The 12352-nt window shown below is 38.5% G+C and overlaps 1 protein-coding gene across 18 annotated transcripts in view; it reads right to left on the bottom strand.

The window, feature by feature from the left end:
• ADD1 (adducin 1) overlaps positions 1–12352 on the bottom strand; it is a 59206-nt gene that overhangs the window by 4497 nt on the left and 42357 nt on the right. For 4 of the 18 annotated variants that reach the window (XM_057426767.1, XM_057426768.1, XM_057426765.1 and 1 more), the window contains exons 12-17: positions 10510–10599; positions 10391–10408; positions 9574–9666; positions 3866–4022; positions 2731–2898; positions 1914–2009 (exon numbers count right to left, since the gene is read on the bottom strand). In XM_057426767.1, coding sequence (XP_057282750.1) covers positions 1914–2009; positions 2731–2898; positions 3866–4022; positions 9574–9666; positions 10391–10408; positions 10510–10599 — 622 coding nt within the window. Of the gene's footprint in view, positions 1–1126; positions 1162–1913; positions 2010–2730; positions 2899–3865; positions 4023–9573; positions 9667–10390; positions 10409–10509; positions 10600–12352 lie in introns of those variants that run through there. The other 14 variants (XM_057426780.1, XM_057426782.1, XM_057426771.1 and 11 more) reach the window with 9 other exon arrangements.

Here is a 12352-nt window from a genome sequence, read left to right as displayed (position 1 = left end):
AGATCTATGCTCCTGCTTTCTATATACTGTGACATAAGAGTTTGAAAAGTAACATTAATACTGGTGAGTGTTTACAATTCACATTATTTATGAAGAATAAAGGTTTATGTTTTTTCCAACACAAACATGTGGACAAACATACAAACTAGGCCATAACTGAGTTAACACAGAACAGCTTGCTGACTTCAGCTCCGCTTAAATAGAGGAAAATATGAGGCAAAAAGGTTGAGAAGCATCTCTATACAGAGACCACTGTCATTCAACAGAACTTCTGCCAACCAAAGTCATCATGGGCGTGAACTTCCAGTTACTCTCTAAAATGAGCTTTGTATGTTTGTCCTGCAAAACTTACACAACTACAAGAGTTTGTGGAGCACGATTCTCAAATTGAAAGACTCTTCAGGTTTTAGAACCTTACTTGTAACACCACAGGTGTCTATGCTGTAGTTGGACTTTTGTAACGACAACAAACACGCTGACTTTCAGATATAACAGGACATACAAATGGAGGGGGCTAAACATAATTATTATTTCAAAGTATAATCTGAGGTAGCCCTGCAGAGCCAGCTGAAACAGATGTCGAAGTTGCTGCCACCATGTTCTTGCTGCTATGCCTTTGTTGGAATTTGGATTTGTCTACAGCTGACCCATATAACATTGGAGTAGTTCCATATCCACTCTGTGCAGAAGTCTGCTGGGTAAGTTTCAGTCAATGCCAGTGGTAACACTTTTGCACTGGAACAGATAAGGAACTTTCTTCCATGTCACTACCAGGTCCATACCAGGTTGTACAGGCAGCAGCAAACTGCTGGGGCAGAAACTCCCAGATCTGTTTCAGCTGTATCTGAAAGACAACTTCAGACTATTCCTTTTTAAGCTGAGGAACTGGACACACAGATATGGAAACACATAATGTCACTTCCAGTCTCTCTCGAAGGGGGAGTGCATTTTCACATAAGATCTGTAACTACCTAGAATTTCAGGAAGCCAACAACTCAAGACATCTGTGTCTCAACTGAAAGAGCCTGCTTAAGAAAAAAAAAGCAAAACCAACAACCCCTTAGTAAACAAAGATGCAGGAGTGAAGCAAAGCACATAAGCAGGTCAGAGTATGGAATGATACTTACTATGGTAACAGGTACTCTTTAGCATATCCATCTCCTGTTTGTAACGCAGCCACAAGAAGAAAAAAGCACAAGTAGAGAATCTATGCATTCATCACAGCCATTGTGTTAAATTAAAAGAATGGTTGCAACCATTCTTATCGAAAACAGGATGAGATGAGGTACTGAATGGAAGACTAACAGACAAGTGATATGTCCAATGCACAAGGTAAAGGAAACAAGACAAAAATTAGATTACACCTCTTCAAGATTGTTATTTTATCCTTTTTTTGAGAAAACTGTGGACTTTACCAGCCCTGCTCTCATTTTAGTTAAAACTACTACATAAGGTGAGCAAATAATGATATTTAGAGTCAAATTGAGTTGGAAAATTATTTACTGAGGTGTAATCCAAGTACAATAATGTTTAAGAAATGTGCAATCAGCGAAGGTGATTTACCAAAGCATCCAGATTTGTGTCTGGCTCACATCAGACACTATTCATTTTCTAAGAGCCACCATTTCTCACAGAAAATGTACAAAAGGGTAAATCAGTTGAGAAACACCAAGAGATGACAAGGCAATTCTGAAGAGATGAAAATTTGTCTTTATATTAATGCACACTTCTTTATTATTGTAAACAGAACTCCCAGTACACTCACCGTTTAGTGGAGTATATTTTAGGTAGTATAAAAATAAAGTACAAGACAGAATTTACCTTTATTAGCTACTAGTTCATATATTTTCATGCGTCAGTCACTAGTGATGCAGTTACTGGGTTTCCCTGGCCCCCACATGAGCAGAACATACCTTCCTCTATTTTAATCGGCGTGCTGGGAGGAGTGCGAGCTGAAGTGGGATCAGGGGGACTTCTCTCTTTCTGTGGCCTGCCATCTTCTGAAGGTTCTGCAGATGTAGAAAGGCAGAGGAAATCTTTCAGCATGCGAGAAAACAAAAGTCTCCTTGTGCTCCATGTGCACAAGATTTGAATACATTTTCCTGAATCAAAATTCTGCCAGGATATGAAATAATACCAAAGCAAGCAAAAGGAAAATAAGTGATAGTTTGATATTAACAGAACTGTTCAAGTCACAGCTGTGCTCTGTGGTGGTTTTTGTTTTTCCAAAAGGGCATAAACAATGTAATAGTTTATGAATTGGTTTATCATGCTGTTCTAAAGAAAACTGGTGAGGAAAAGCCACAAGGAAGAGATAAACAAACGGGGGCTGGGAGGGGAAAATGCTTTCAGACCTATGCGAGAGAGTGCTCTTTTGCTTACTTTGTATTGCTGAGACTCTGAGTAAACAAATTTGCATCCCCAAAAAAGAGAAGATTGCATGGATAATCAGAGAAACATGCAGTAATTAAGTGATTCAAAACAGATTTCACAGTGGTTTTATGTGTTTGTAATTAGTAAGGAAGGTCCCCCTTACTTCCAGGTTTAAACATTAACAGAGTACACCATGTATCAGGAACAGTATTAAAACATTTTTCTGTACAGTTCACGTACACAATTAAAAGTGAAATCAGCCCCACAGATGAGAGTCGACTGATAGAATCTCCAAATGGCGTAGCTAAAGAGGTTGCTCCTTAGATTGCAAGCCCAACTGTACCATATTAATAATACCTGAGGCCTCAGCCAAAAGGACAGGATTGGACCTTAATGCTTTGATCACTGCAGTATGAAATTCCTTATGGGAGGACTTCTGCCCATCTGGCTCTTCTTGGTTAAGATGTGTGATGACTTGCTGCGTGGTCTGACAAGAAACCCATGCAGCAGCAAACTGAGTGTTATCTAAAGATTTAGACAGTGATGATATGTCACAATCCGGTAAAGTCTTTGTATCTGGTTCCTTGAAAGGCTTCTGATCTCCCTTTCAAACACAGAGATTCTTTTATCTGATCTAGTTTGCTCACTGATGGTTTGATTTCTAAGCAATGTGCTCTGTTCCCCAGGTGGGGTCTGTCTCAGTGACAGAGTCTCTCCACATTTTGGTATCTTATCTAAGAAGGATGCAGCAATGTTACTGAGAGAATAAATAATATGCCAGCTACACAGGCATAACAGCAGAATATCCCACCCCACACAGGCCAATACTGGATTAACATAACACATATGATCTACAATGGCTCCTACATCATCTTATCAAAAGGCAGAAGCCAGGAGGACACACTGAAAGAGAAAAGACAGTTCTGGTTCCTGCATTGCTCAAATTCAAAACCTAACAACAGATGAGCATCTAAGTATCATCCCTTAACATTATAGAGAAGTAAAGCAGGAGAACCACTTCAGATGCAACAACCATCTCCATAAATACACAATAATTTACAAAGTCTTCCTCTTTCAACAGATTTCTCAAATCCACAATTTTCAATGAGGTAGAAAACTCCAGTTTTGCTGCTAAAAAGCAACACTACTGTCTCACCCCAGACTATATCTAGTGCCAAGGGAAACAAAGTGAACAGTCTGCAATGCTTTGCAGTACCTAAAAAGCTTTTTTTGCATTACCTGGCCATCCTAAACACCCAGTTTGTCTACTAGGATAATTTTTAAGAGAAGGTTGATGCGCTTTACAGAATACTCCATTAACACTCAGATTGCACATTCTATCTCCAACGTGCCTTCACGTTTTTAAGTCACACTGGAAAAACTGTAACACACTGAAGCTGAATACTTAATCCATGGCCTTTGCAGGTAACCCACCTTCCAATTAGTAATAAACTCAGTCTATTGCAGAAAAAACACACACAGAGAAACCAACCTTCTGGTCCCTTCTGCTTTCTTTCTACTTCTTTGCGATACTCTTCCAGTTCTCGATCAGTGAGTTTATTGAAGGGATTTGGTCCTGTTGTGCTCACTATGACTTTGGGTTGATATTCCTTCTCAATTATTGCCTTTGACGCAGTCACCAGTTCTCCCTGACAAAAGACAATTAAGATACATCTGCAATTGAGCAGTAACTTGCAGAACCCTGAGAAGTACAAGAGGCTACAAAGCAACCAAAACCAAAACAAAAAGGTAAACTGAAAAATGCTACATTTTAAATAAAAATAAATCAAAACTACTACAGATTATATAACAAATACAATAGTTGACAGCAGGTTAATATAAAGGAGAAAACAGGTCTTGTTAATTACTCTTACAGACACATCAGTGTTTCCACCAGGGAATATCAACCATTAAGCAGTATATCGAACAGTAGTCCAACAGTCTAGCTGAATTATGTCTCAAGTCACGGTAGTATGACTTTTTTCCCCGCAAAAGAAATGGGACACCAGGCCCAAGTACCTGGCAGTCTGGGCACAAAATACCTGTGTATTCACAGGAGTCAGCTTACAGGTATTTTTGTGGTTGGTTTGGGTTTTTTGTTTGTTTCAGGAGAGCTTTTTTGTTGGTTAAGTTTTTAAAACAAAGGAAAAGCCATTTCTAGTAGCTACTGCGTAACATCTAACAGATGTTATAGTAAAAAGCCATCTTGTATGTGTTCAGCATACACCAGGATTAATAGCTTATTACAAGCAATTTTCAAGCAACAAACATTAACTGCCATCTTATACAAGTTAGATATTTACATCTATAACATTTGTCATACAAGCCAGATAAAAAGTTATACAAACATTAGCAATTCTAAACACAGTAAGTTGCAATGGACCAAAGCAGCTGCATCAGAGATTTTCTAACGCTAAGGTTTTTAGTTCTTCTCTCTAAGACTTAAGACATTGTTTTTTCCTTGTCTTAGATACAAAAGATGTTTGCCTGGATTACTGCTGTATCTTTCAAGTGATGTTCAAATGTTTAAGCATTTCGATTTTTCACTGGATATACAGAACTCTACAGTTTGGAAATGACTGATGTGTGATCTGTGCCTCATGTCACTGTGACGCCTGAGTTGCCTTCATTGTTGAAAAGAGGTATTTGAATTCCACTACCAAGTAAGTACAGGGAATTGATTAGCTCACATCACCTACCTACTCAAATGTTATTTGTATTGACGTTGAAAAGAAAGCATTAGAAAGTTCAAAACAACACCTGAACAAAGAGACAAACAAACATTCCATTCCATGACCATACTCAATGGACAAGCATGAGATCGTCACTGTAAAACTGAGGGTGAAATTAGAGCACTCTTTTGGATGCCAAGAGCTGTTAGGGACAAGTCAGCATCACGAAGGCGACAGACCCAAATGTCCAGATGGAACAAGGACAAGAGCAGTTAAGATATTTCTGAAAGCTCCTCAGGAGAGATCTCCAGAAATCTGGTCTAAAGCAATGCAGGCAGATAGAACTGCTTGTGGTCAGAATCTACGCTGCTCTCCAGGAAGCAAATACCAGCCAGAAGTACTAAAGAACAAACAGCACAACAACAAGCCTCCACTGTAAGATCCTCAAAGGAACTGCAGGAGAGAAATGTCTCTAAATAATTACACATGACCTCTGTTTATCCATTAAATAAGAGGAGCTCATCTCAGATGCAGAATGTCAGTAGAAAGTGAAAAGCCTTCTCTTAACTATTTCCATTAAGCACCAATTTGATAGTCATGGCTTTTCTTACAGGACAGAGTATTAAAAACAAATCACAAAACCATCATAGAATCCCAGAATAGTCTGGGTTGGAAAGGACCTTAAGATCATCCAGTTCCAACCCCCCTGACATGGGCAGGGACACCTCACACTAAGCCATCTCACCCAAGGCCTCATCCAACCTGACCTTGAACATCACCAGGGATGGAGCATTCACAATTTTCTTGGGCAACCCATTCCAGTGCCTCACCACCCTAACAGGAAAGAATTTCCTCCTTATATCCAATCTAAACTTCCCCTGTTTAAGTTTTAACCTGTTACCCCTTGTCCTATCACTACAGTCCCTAATGAAGAGTCCCTCCCCAGCATCCCTATAGGCCCCCTTCAGATACTGGAAGGCTGCTATGAGGTCTCCACACAGCCTTCTCTTCTCCAGGCTGAACAGCCCCAACTTCCTCAGCCTGTCTTCATACGGGAGGTGCTCCAGTCCCCTGATCATCCTCATGGCCTCCTCTGGACTTGTTCCATGTCCTTTTTATGTTGATGACACCAGAACCTTCATACAAATCCTAATTATTCTGTAGGAAATGTAAACATCCCCAAATATAGAGGTCCCAGCTTTTCATGACAGCAGACAACTGGTGCCCACTGCAACTCTTATTTCCCTCTTTATTTCTGCCTGCCCTTCAAACTACACGTGCAGTTTTAACTGAAACACAGCATAAGTGGAGGGTCTTGTAAAGCACTGAACTCAGGTGGAGTTTCTAAACTTTTCTAGGATTATGAAGGCCAACAGAGGAACAAGACACACAGTACACACTGGTACCCCTGGGATGTTTAAGAATCTAACTTGTCTACTGGGTAGAACAATTCTCACTTGAAACGAGATTTTACACAATACCTATTGATTTAATAACAACAAAGAGCAAGACACAGAGTTTGCAAAAAGATGACCAATGCACTGGCATCACACATTCTCATCCTTACAAGTATCTTTGTTAACTACTCAGAATAAAAGCAGCACATCAAGCTTATATTTACTAAATTAAACAAAACAAAGCAAACCCAAAGACACAGAAAAACCACACTCACAGGCAATGCAAACAGTATTTTTACTAGCTGAGTATCTTTGACCCAAGAGAAATACTACTGAAAAAGATCAGAGGCAACAACAGTAAGTGGATTACATATTACAAAGCAAAAGCACTTGTGTTTTTTGGACCTTAAAGGCAGAAAAATTACACAAGAGACCAGAAAGGCAAACTTTTGATCTGCTAAAAGCTCTTTCCAGATTAAGACATTTAATTTTGCTCAGTATCAATAATATGGAAGCAGTTCAAAGGCCACTCTCAAAAACTGCAGGGGTACAGGGACTGATTCTATGGGGACAATAAATTCTACAGTAGTATGTTACTAAGATCTGCAACATGATTAAAACATACAAATCAAAGAAGTAGACATGCACTACTTCACACAATAGGCACTGGAGCAGCCTTCTAAGAACTCAAATAAAAATATATAACACAAAATGAATGGACAGAGGAAAATGAGTATAAAGGACTACAGAGACAGGATATATTTTAGATTGTTAAATGTGACATTAAAATAGACAGGACTCTGCAGAGCTATCAACCTGTCCATGCCTCTCAGATTCCTATGAACCTTCAGAAAAATCAAGTAAGAAAACTGGTCTGGAGATGCTTCCAGTATTACAGAGCCTGCAGAGAGGGGATAAATTCCCATACAAAAGACTGGCACTCTGTTTCAACGCAGGATGACATGCAAAACACTAATGTTTTAGTGATTTCAACTAGATTATGCTCATAGTAGCTTTATTTTGATGATGATTCTAGTACTATTTTGCTGCCTATCTGAAGTTTGACTGCATGTGTAAACACCTGAATATCAACAGTATTTTCTCCACTGTGAAAAATAATGGATAGATAACATTCACAAACAGAATGTATTTTCACTCCTGAGAAAGTCATAGATAATGATATACAATAGACTTTCACACTAAACTTGGACCTCACATATCCTACAGGAAACTTCAGATTATCACATCATTTTGCAACTTCTCCACCAAGTCTTGCTTTCAGAGGAAAACTTCACAACTGCTATGACCTGACCATCATTTAACACGCAAGCATTTTATCTTGTTCTCAGGTATAGATGAGCAAAACTTGCACCTTATATGTGCCAAGTTTTCTTTAAGACCTTAGGTTCATAATAGCTGTCTAAAGATAACAAACACTCTTATCACAATCTGACATTAATCCAGGGCCTTTGTCCAAAAACCCCAAGGTTCTTAAAGTACTATTCATGTAGAAGTTGCCGTTAAAACACAGTGCCATCTCTGGGGCAGAATTGAGAGGCTCTTCATGAAGAACAAAGCCACAGAATTTCCATTCCAAAGGAAGAGACATGAAACGAGTGAATCCCCTTTTACTTTAAATTCTTGAAAATCCACGTGATTTTTTGTCTTTTAATCAGATTGCAGAATAGTCATTAGTAACAATAACCAACATCCCCTCTCATTCAGCCAAGACTGCAGCAGAAGCTTGGTTAACCAAGTCTGTAACACAAATAAAATCACATGGTGCACAAGGAGCCTGTGTTGCAACATGACCAGAATTTGTCAGAACATGGACAAAGCAAGTGACAAGGCAAAATGGAATATTTACTACTGCAGCCATAGGCACAGGAGACTCAAAGCATTACATGCATACTTTACACAAACAGAATTGTTTTCAGCCCAAATAGTGTGCATTACGTTAACTGAAAACAATACATTTTAAGCATTACTGCAATCAGATGGAACTTTTTACTTTAACTGTAATTAAGCATCAAAGCATTTGTCAGCTGAGAACTTGGAATTATCTGGTACCTGAAAGCCCTTAAGCCCTTGACGTACAGGTCTCCTCTAAGTTTCATTCAAAGTCTCATGAGGTTTATGTGGGCATCCTGAGATCGCTTATACTTATTTTGTTCCACAATACACAACTGACTTTTGGCATAACCTTTCTAAGACGTTTCTCTGGTGGGTTCTTTTGTTGTTGTTTGGTTTGTTGGGTTGCTTTGTTTGTGGTTTGGGGGTGTGTGTGTTTGGCTGGTTGGTTCTGATATCTGAATTATTCTGATAATGAGATGTTAGGCATGACCTAAACCAAGATTTAAAAATCTCTGAGATAAAATGCTGGAGCAGAAGAGACAGTGATGCTTATTTGCACACTGCGCTTCCATGTTAGATGACCTCTATGAAACTCCTTCAAAACCTGGGAGAGAAAGACAGCTAAGGACACTTTGTTTCCAATGTGCAAACTGTTCCTGTTTAGTTGGCATCAAAGGACTGCCCACCCCAACCATATACACCTCTCTTGAATTCATTCTGTTTCTAAAGTGTAGTACATAAACACGAGCATGATTACATGTCTGAAAGCCAAACAATTCTGTAAGTGCAGGGCATTCCTCAGCAATACTGTAGATAACAACAGAAAGTTTTAAGGAAACAAGATGTCTAGCAACGCAGGATCAAAAGCTGACAGCGTTTGTCAGTCAGCATGGCATGCTCTGAACATGTGGTATCTTTGGAATGACACTGATGTAATCAGGCTGAGATTAACTCAAAATTGATCTCAGATTAGAGTAATTCAACACTAACAGCACAAGCAAAGAAACCCACTATATGTAAAACCTAATCAGTACCTTAACATTAAGTGTTTCCTTACCAGCTTCCACAGAGAAAGAAAAAGATCAAAATCCTTAAAAGATACTTTAACAAGTTAAAGTACCTGCTGGTATAGTTGCATATACAGAATCTGGAGATTCATCTACTATTTTTGTTTCTTTTCTAGCCAAATCATTAACTAATAGGGGAAAGGTCAGGGTAAGGAAGAGGTAAAATGAAGGGTGAACAACAGTATTTAGAGCAGTATGACAGGGCAGTACCTTTCTAACAGACAGAGATTTAGCGGGACTAAAGGCCTGCTCTGTGAGATCGAGCCCTTCAATAGATTCCGTACAGTCTGAGAGGGGAGCATCCTGCAACAGTAAATTGAGTAAACAGAGCAAACCGAGCCCAGGCTTTAAAACATCAACCAAAACCATTATGATGCTTGCTAAAAACATGCAAAGAAACAGTAACTGGCAGATGAAATTGCAAGTGACAATGGATTGACATGCACACAATATGACACGCAACATGAATAATGCTATGGTCATGATGAAACTTGCCAGACTTTTTAAAGTATATCAGAAAATACTTATCTGAAGCAGTTAAAGCATTCAGATATATAGAGCTTTAAAGTCATTCAGCCATATGGTATAAGTGTATAGCTCTAATTCTTACTTTACTTTGAGCTACAATTCGTATCTTGTATATCCAGATATATTGGTTTTAAGTTTCATTTATGTATAATAGCTTTTTTTCCAAACTGCTTTTCAAACAAAATATTATGAAGCATGATAAAACATACTTAACACACAACACTACTGCCCCATAGTGAGCCTGCTGTGCCCAGTACTTTTAGTACTTCGAGATACATAAACTCGGAAAACAAACAGAAAGTTGTCACAAAGCCCAACAAGTTTGAACAAGAATCTAATCCACAGAAATAAGCTTTCTGAATTTCATGCATTACATTCAGCAAAAAAAAAACCCAAGAAGCATCCTCCACAGGCATGCTTGGGCTACATGGCTGAAGCCTCTTAAATTTCTCACCCTGAGCACTCTCGCAAAGACAATGGTGTTACCTCTAAGACTTACCTTAAAAACAGAAACTCTCTGCCAATTAAAGAATAATTTCATAGTGATATATTAGGTGAAAGCAGAGGACATCATGGATTAACTTTAAGCTAATAGTTTTAGGCATTTTATACTCTCACCTGTACAAGACTTCTGTCCACAACTACCCCAGAAAGAACCTGGGACTGAGGGCCTGCAGTTTTAATATCTTGTAAGTTTTGCTCTCGGATCTGTAAAGGAAAACAGCAGAATACAGTCATGTGAACAACAGAGAAAAGTTAACCACATCTCTGTATTTGAAAAGGGGGGTGGGTGGACCTGGCAAGATGCTGCAACTAGTGTTGACTGCTATAGCCCTGTCCAGCAAATAAAGCTGTGCATATAAGTACTTGAAGGCATACGCTTCAGTTCCTAGTTGGTTCTTCACATTCATCAGAATTTAGTCTTTAAGTACCACAGCAGGTATTGTCCTTTGCTTTTTATCACTGTCCCATAGTAAAACTCTACAGATCAGGTAACAGCTTATGAAGAAAAGTGAGGAGAGAAGCACAGGTCACATTTATACAAGTTTATTGTACCTGACTAGTCATTTACAGGTTTCTGTCACTAGCCACTAGTCACTGATACTGCACCAGAATATCATCTTCCTGCAGAACTTATTGTAAAACACTGCACAACATTTAACTTTTGCATCTAGTCAAGACCATGGTCATAAGAGGGCATATAAATACTTTTCTATGCATAAACTGAAACTCTGGAGTAATCAAACACATCCCTTTTGTTGCACCCTGGATACCTCCCAGATCTTTCCATACAGAAAATGGGAACAGAAACTACATCTTTAAACCTAGGTATTATCTGTTGAAATTAGACATCCTACAGGGATAAAGAATTCATAACAGCTGACTCAAAATTGATTTCTAAAATATTCCGGTTCCCAGATAAATGAAGAAAAGCATGCAACTGGAAAGACCTCTGCTTCACAACTAAAAAGGACATTCAATTAATACAAAAATACATGCAAACAAGTATGAAAACACAAGGTATTATTAACACTTGGTATTTCAGAAGTATGAAGATCCTGCATTATCTGTACTTGTTTCTAGTTTACTACTCCTTTTGTCATCAGGAAAGTAAGAAGTTTTACTTCTCTCAGTCACTTCATTCAAGGTTTTAATAAAACAGTTTGTGTTTCCAACACCAAGAAGCTGCTGCTTGGCAATTTCACTTGATTTCTCATTTCAATTATTATTTTACAGTGCCAAAACAGGAAAAGCAAAAGCTCTGTCAACCTTATAGAAAATATTTTAGAACAAATCAGTATTCCTGTTGGTACCCTTGTACAGAATTTCCTGTGACATAATGCTAACTCCCATGTTCCATATGGCCATCAGTTAGAAGCAGCAAAATGATCCAGAACAAGTTAAGTATTAACAAGATGCCAGTGCATATTTTATACTTAAAAAGCTTAAAACACCCAATGGATTCAATGCTTTCCTGTTGGTAGGCTGATGAGAAGAAGACCTGAAATTCAAAGACCGGAAAATTAACTGCTAGCCGATTTCAAGAAGATTAACATGCAGTTCCAAAGGCCCCAAAATTTCTGCAGCAATATTAACGTGTAACAAAATATAATATGAAGAAATATCCATAGACTTCTTTGTCAAGGCCATAATTTCAACTGGTGAAATCAAAACAGTAAAACATGTCACTAATGTTAACTATGATGTCAGGGAACAGGCTGCTTCAGAGGCATCCAACAACTGGTCTGGTGGTAACAAAACATAAGACAGTGGAAGTCTTCATAAAGTGGACAGTAATATCACCTTTTTCCAAGATGATTTCAGAACATTTAGGAATTTTTTTCTTATAAACAGGCAGGACAACGTCAGACCTGTTTTACTGAAGCCCAAAATTTCACTAAAGCAAAGTCAGTTAGTTCATTACAAGTACACAGCTTGATTTTAGTGATGACAGAAAAAA

This window comes from Pezoporus wallicus, unplaced genomic scaffold, assembly GCF_028554395.1.
Source record: "Pezoporus wallicus isolate ANWC-B61680 ecotype Strahan unplaced genomic scaffold, APGP_CSIRO_Pwel_v1 scaffold_13239, whole genome shotgun sequence".
NCBI classification, from domain to species: Eukaryota; Metazoa; Chordata; class Aves; order Psittaciformes; family Psittacidae; genus Pezoporus; species Pezoporus wallicus.
The sequence above is the reverse complement of the archived record's forward strand: the minus strand, read 5'-3'. Positions and strand labels throughout refer to the sequence as shown.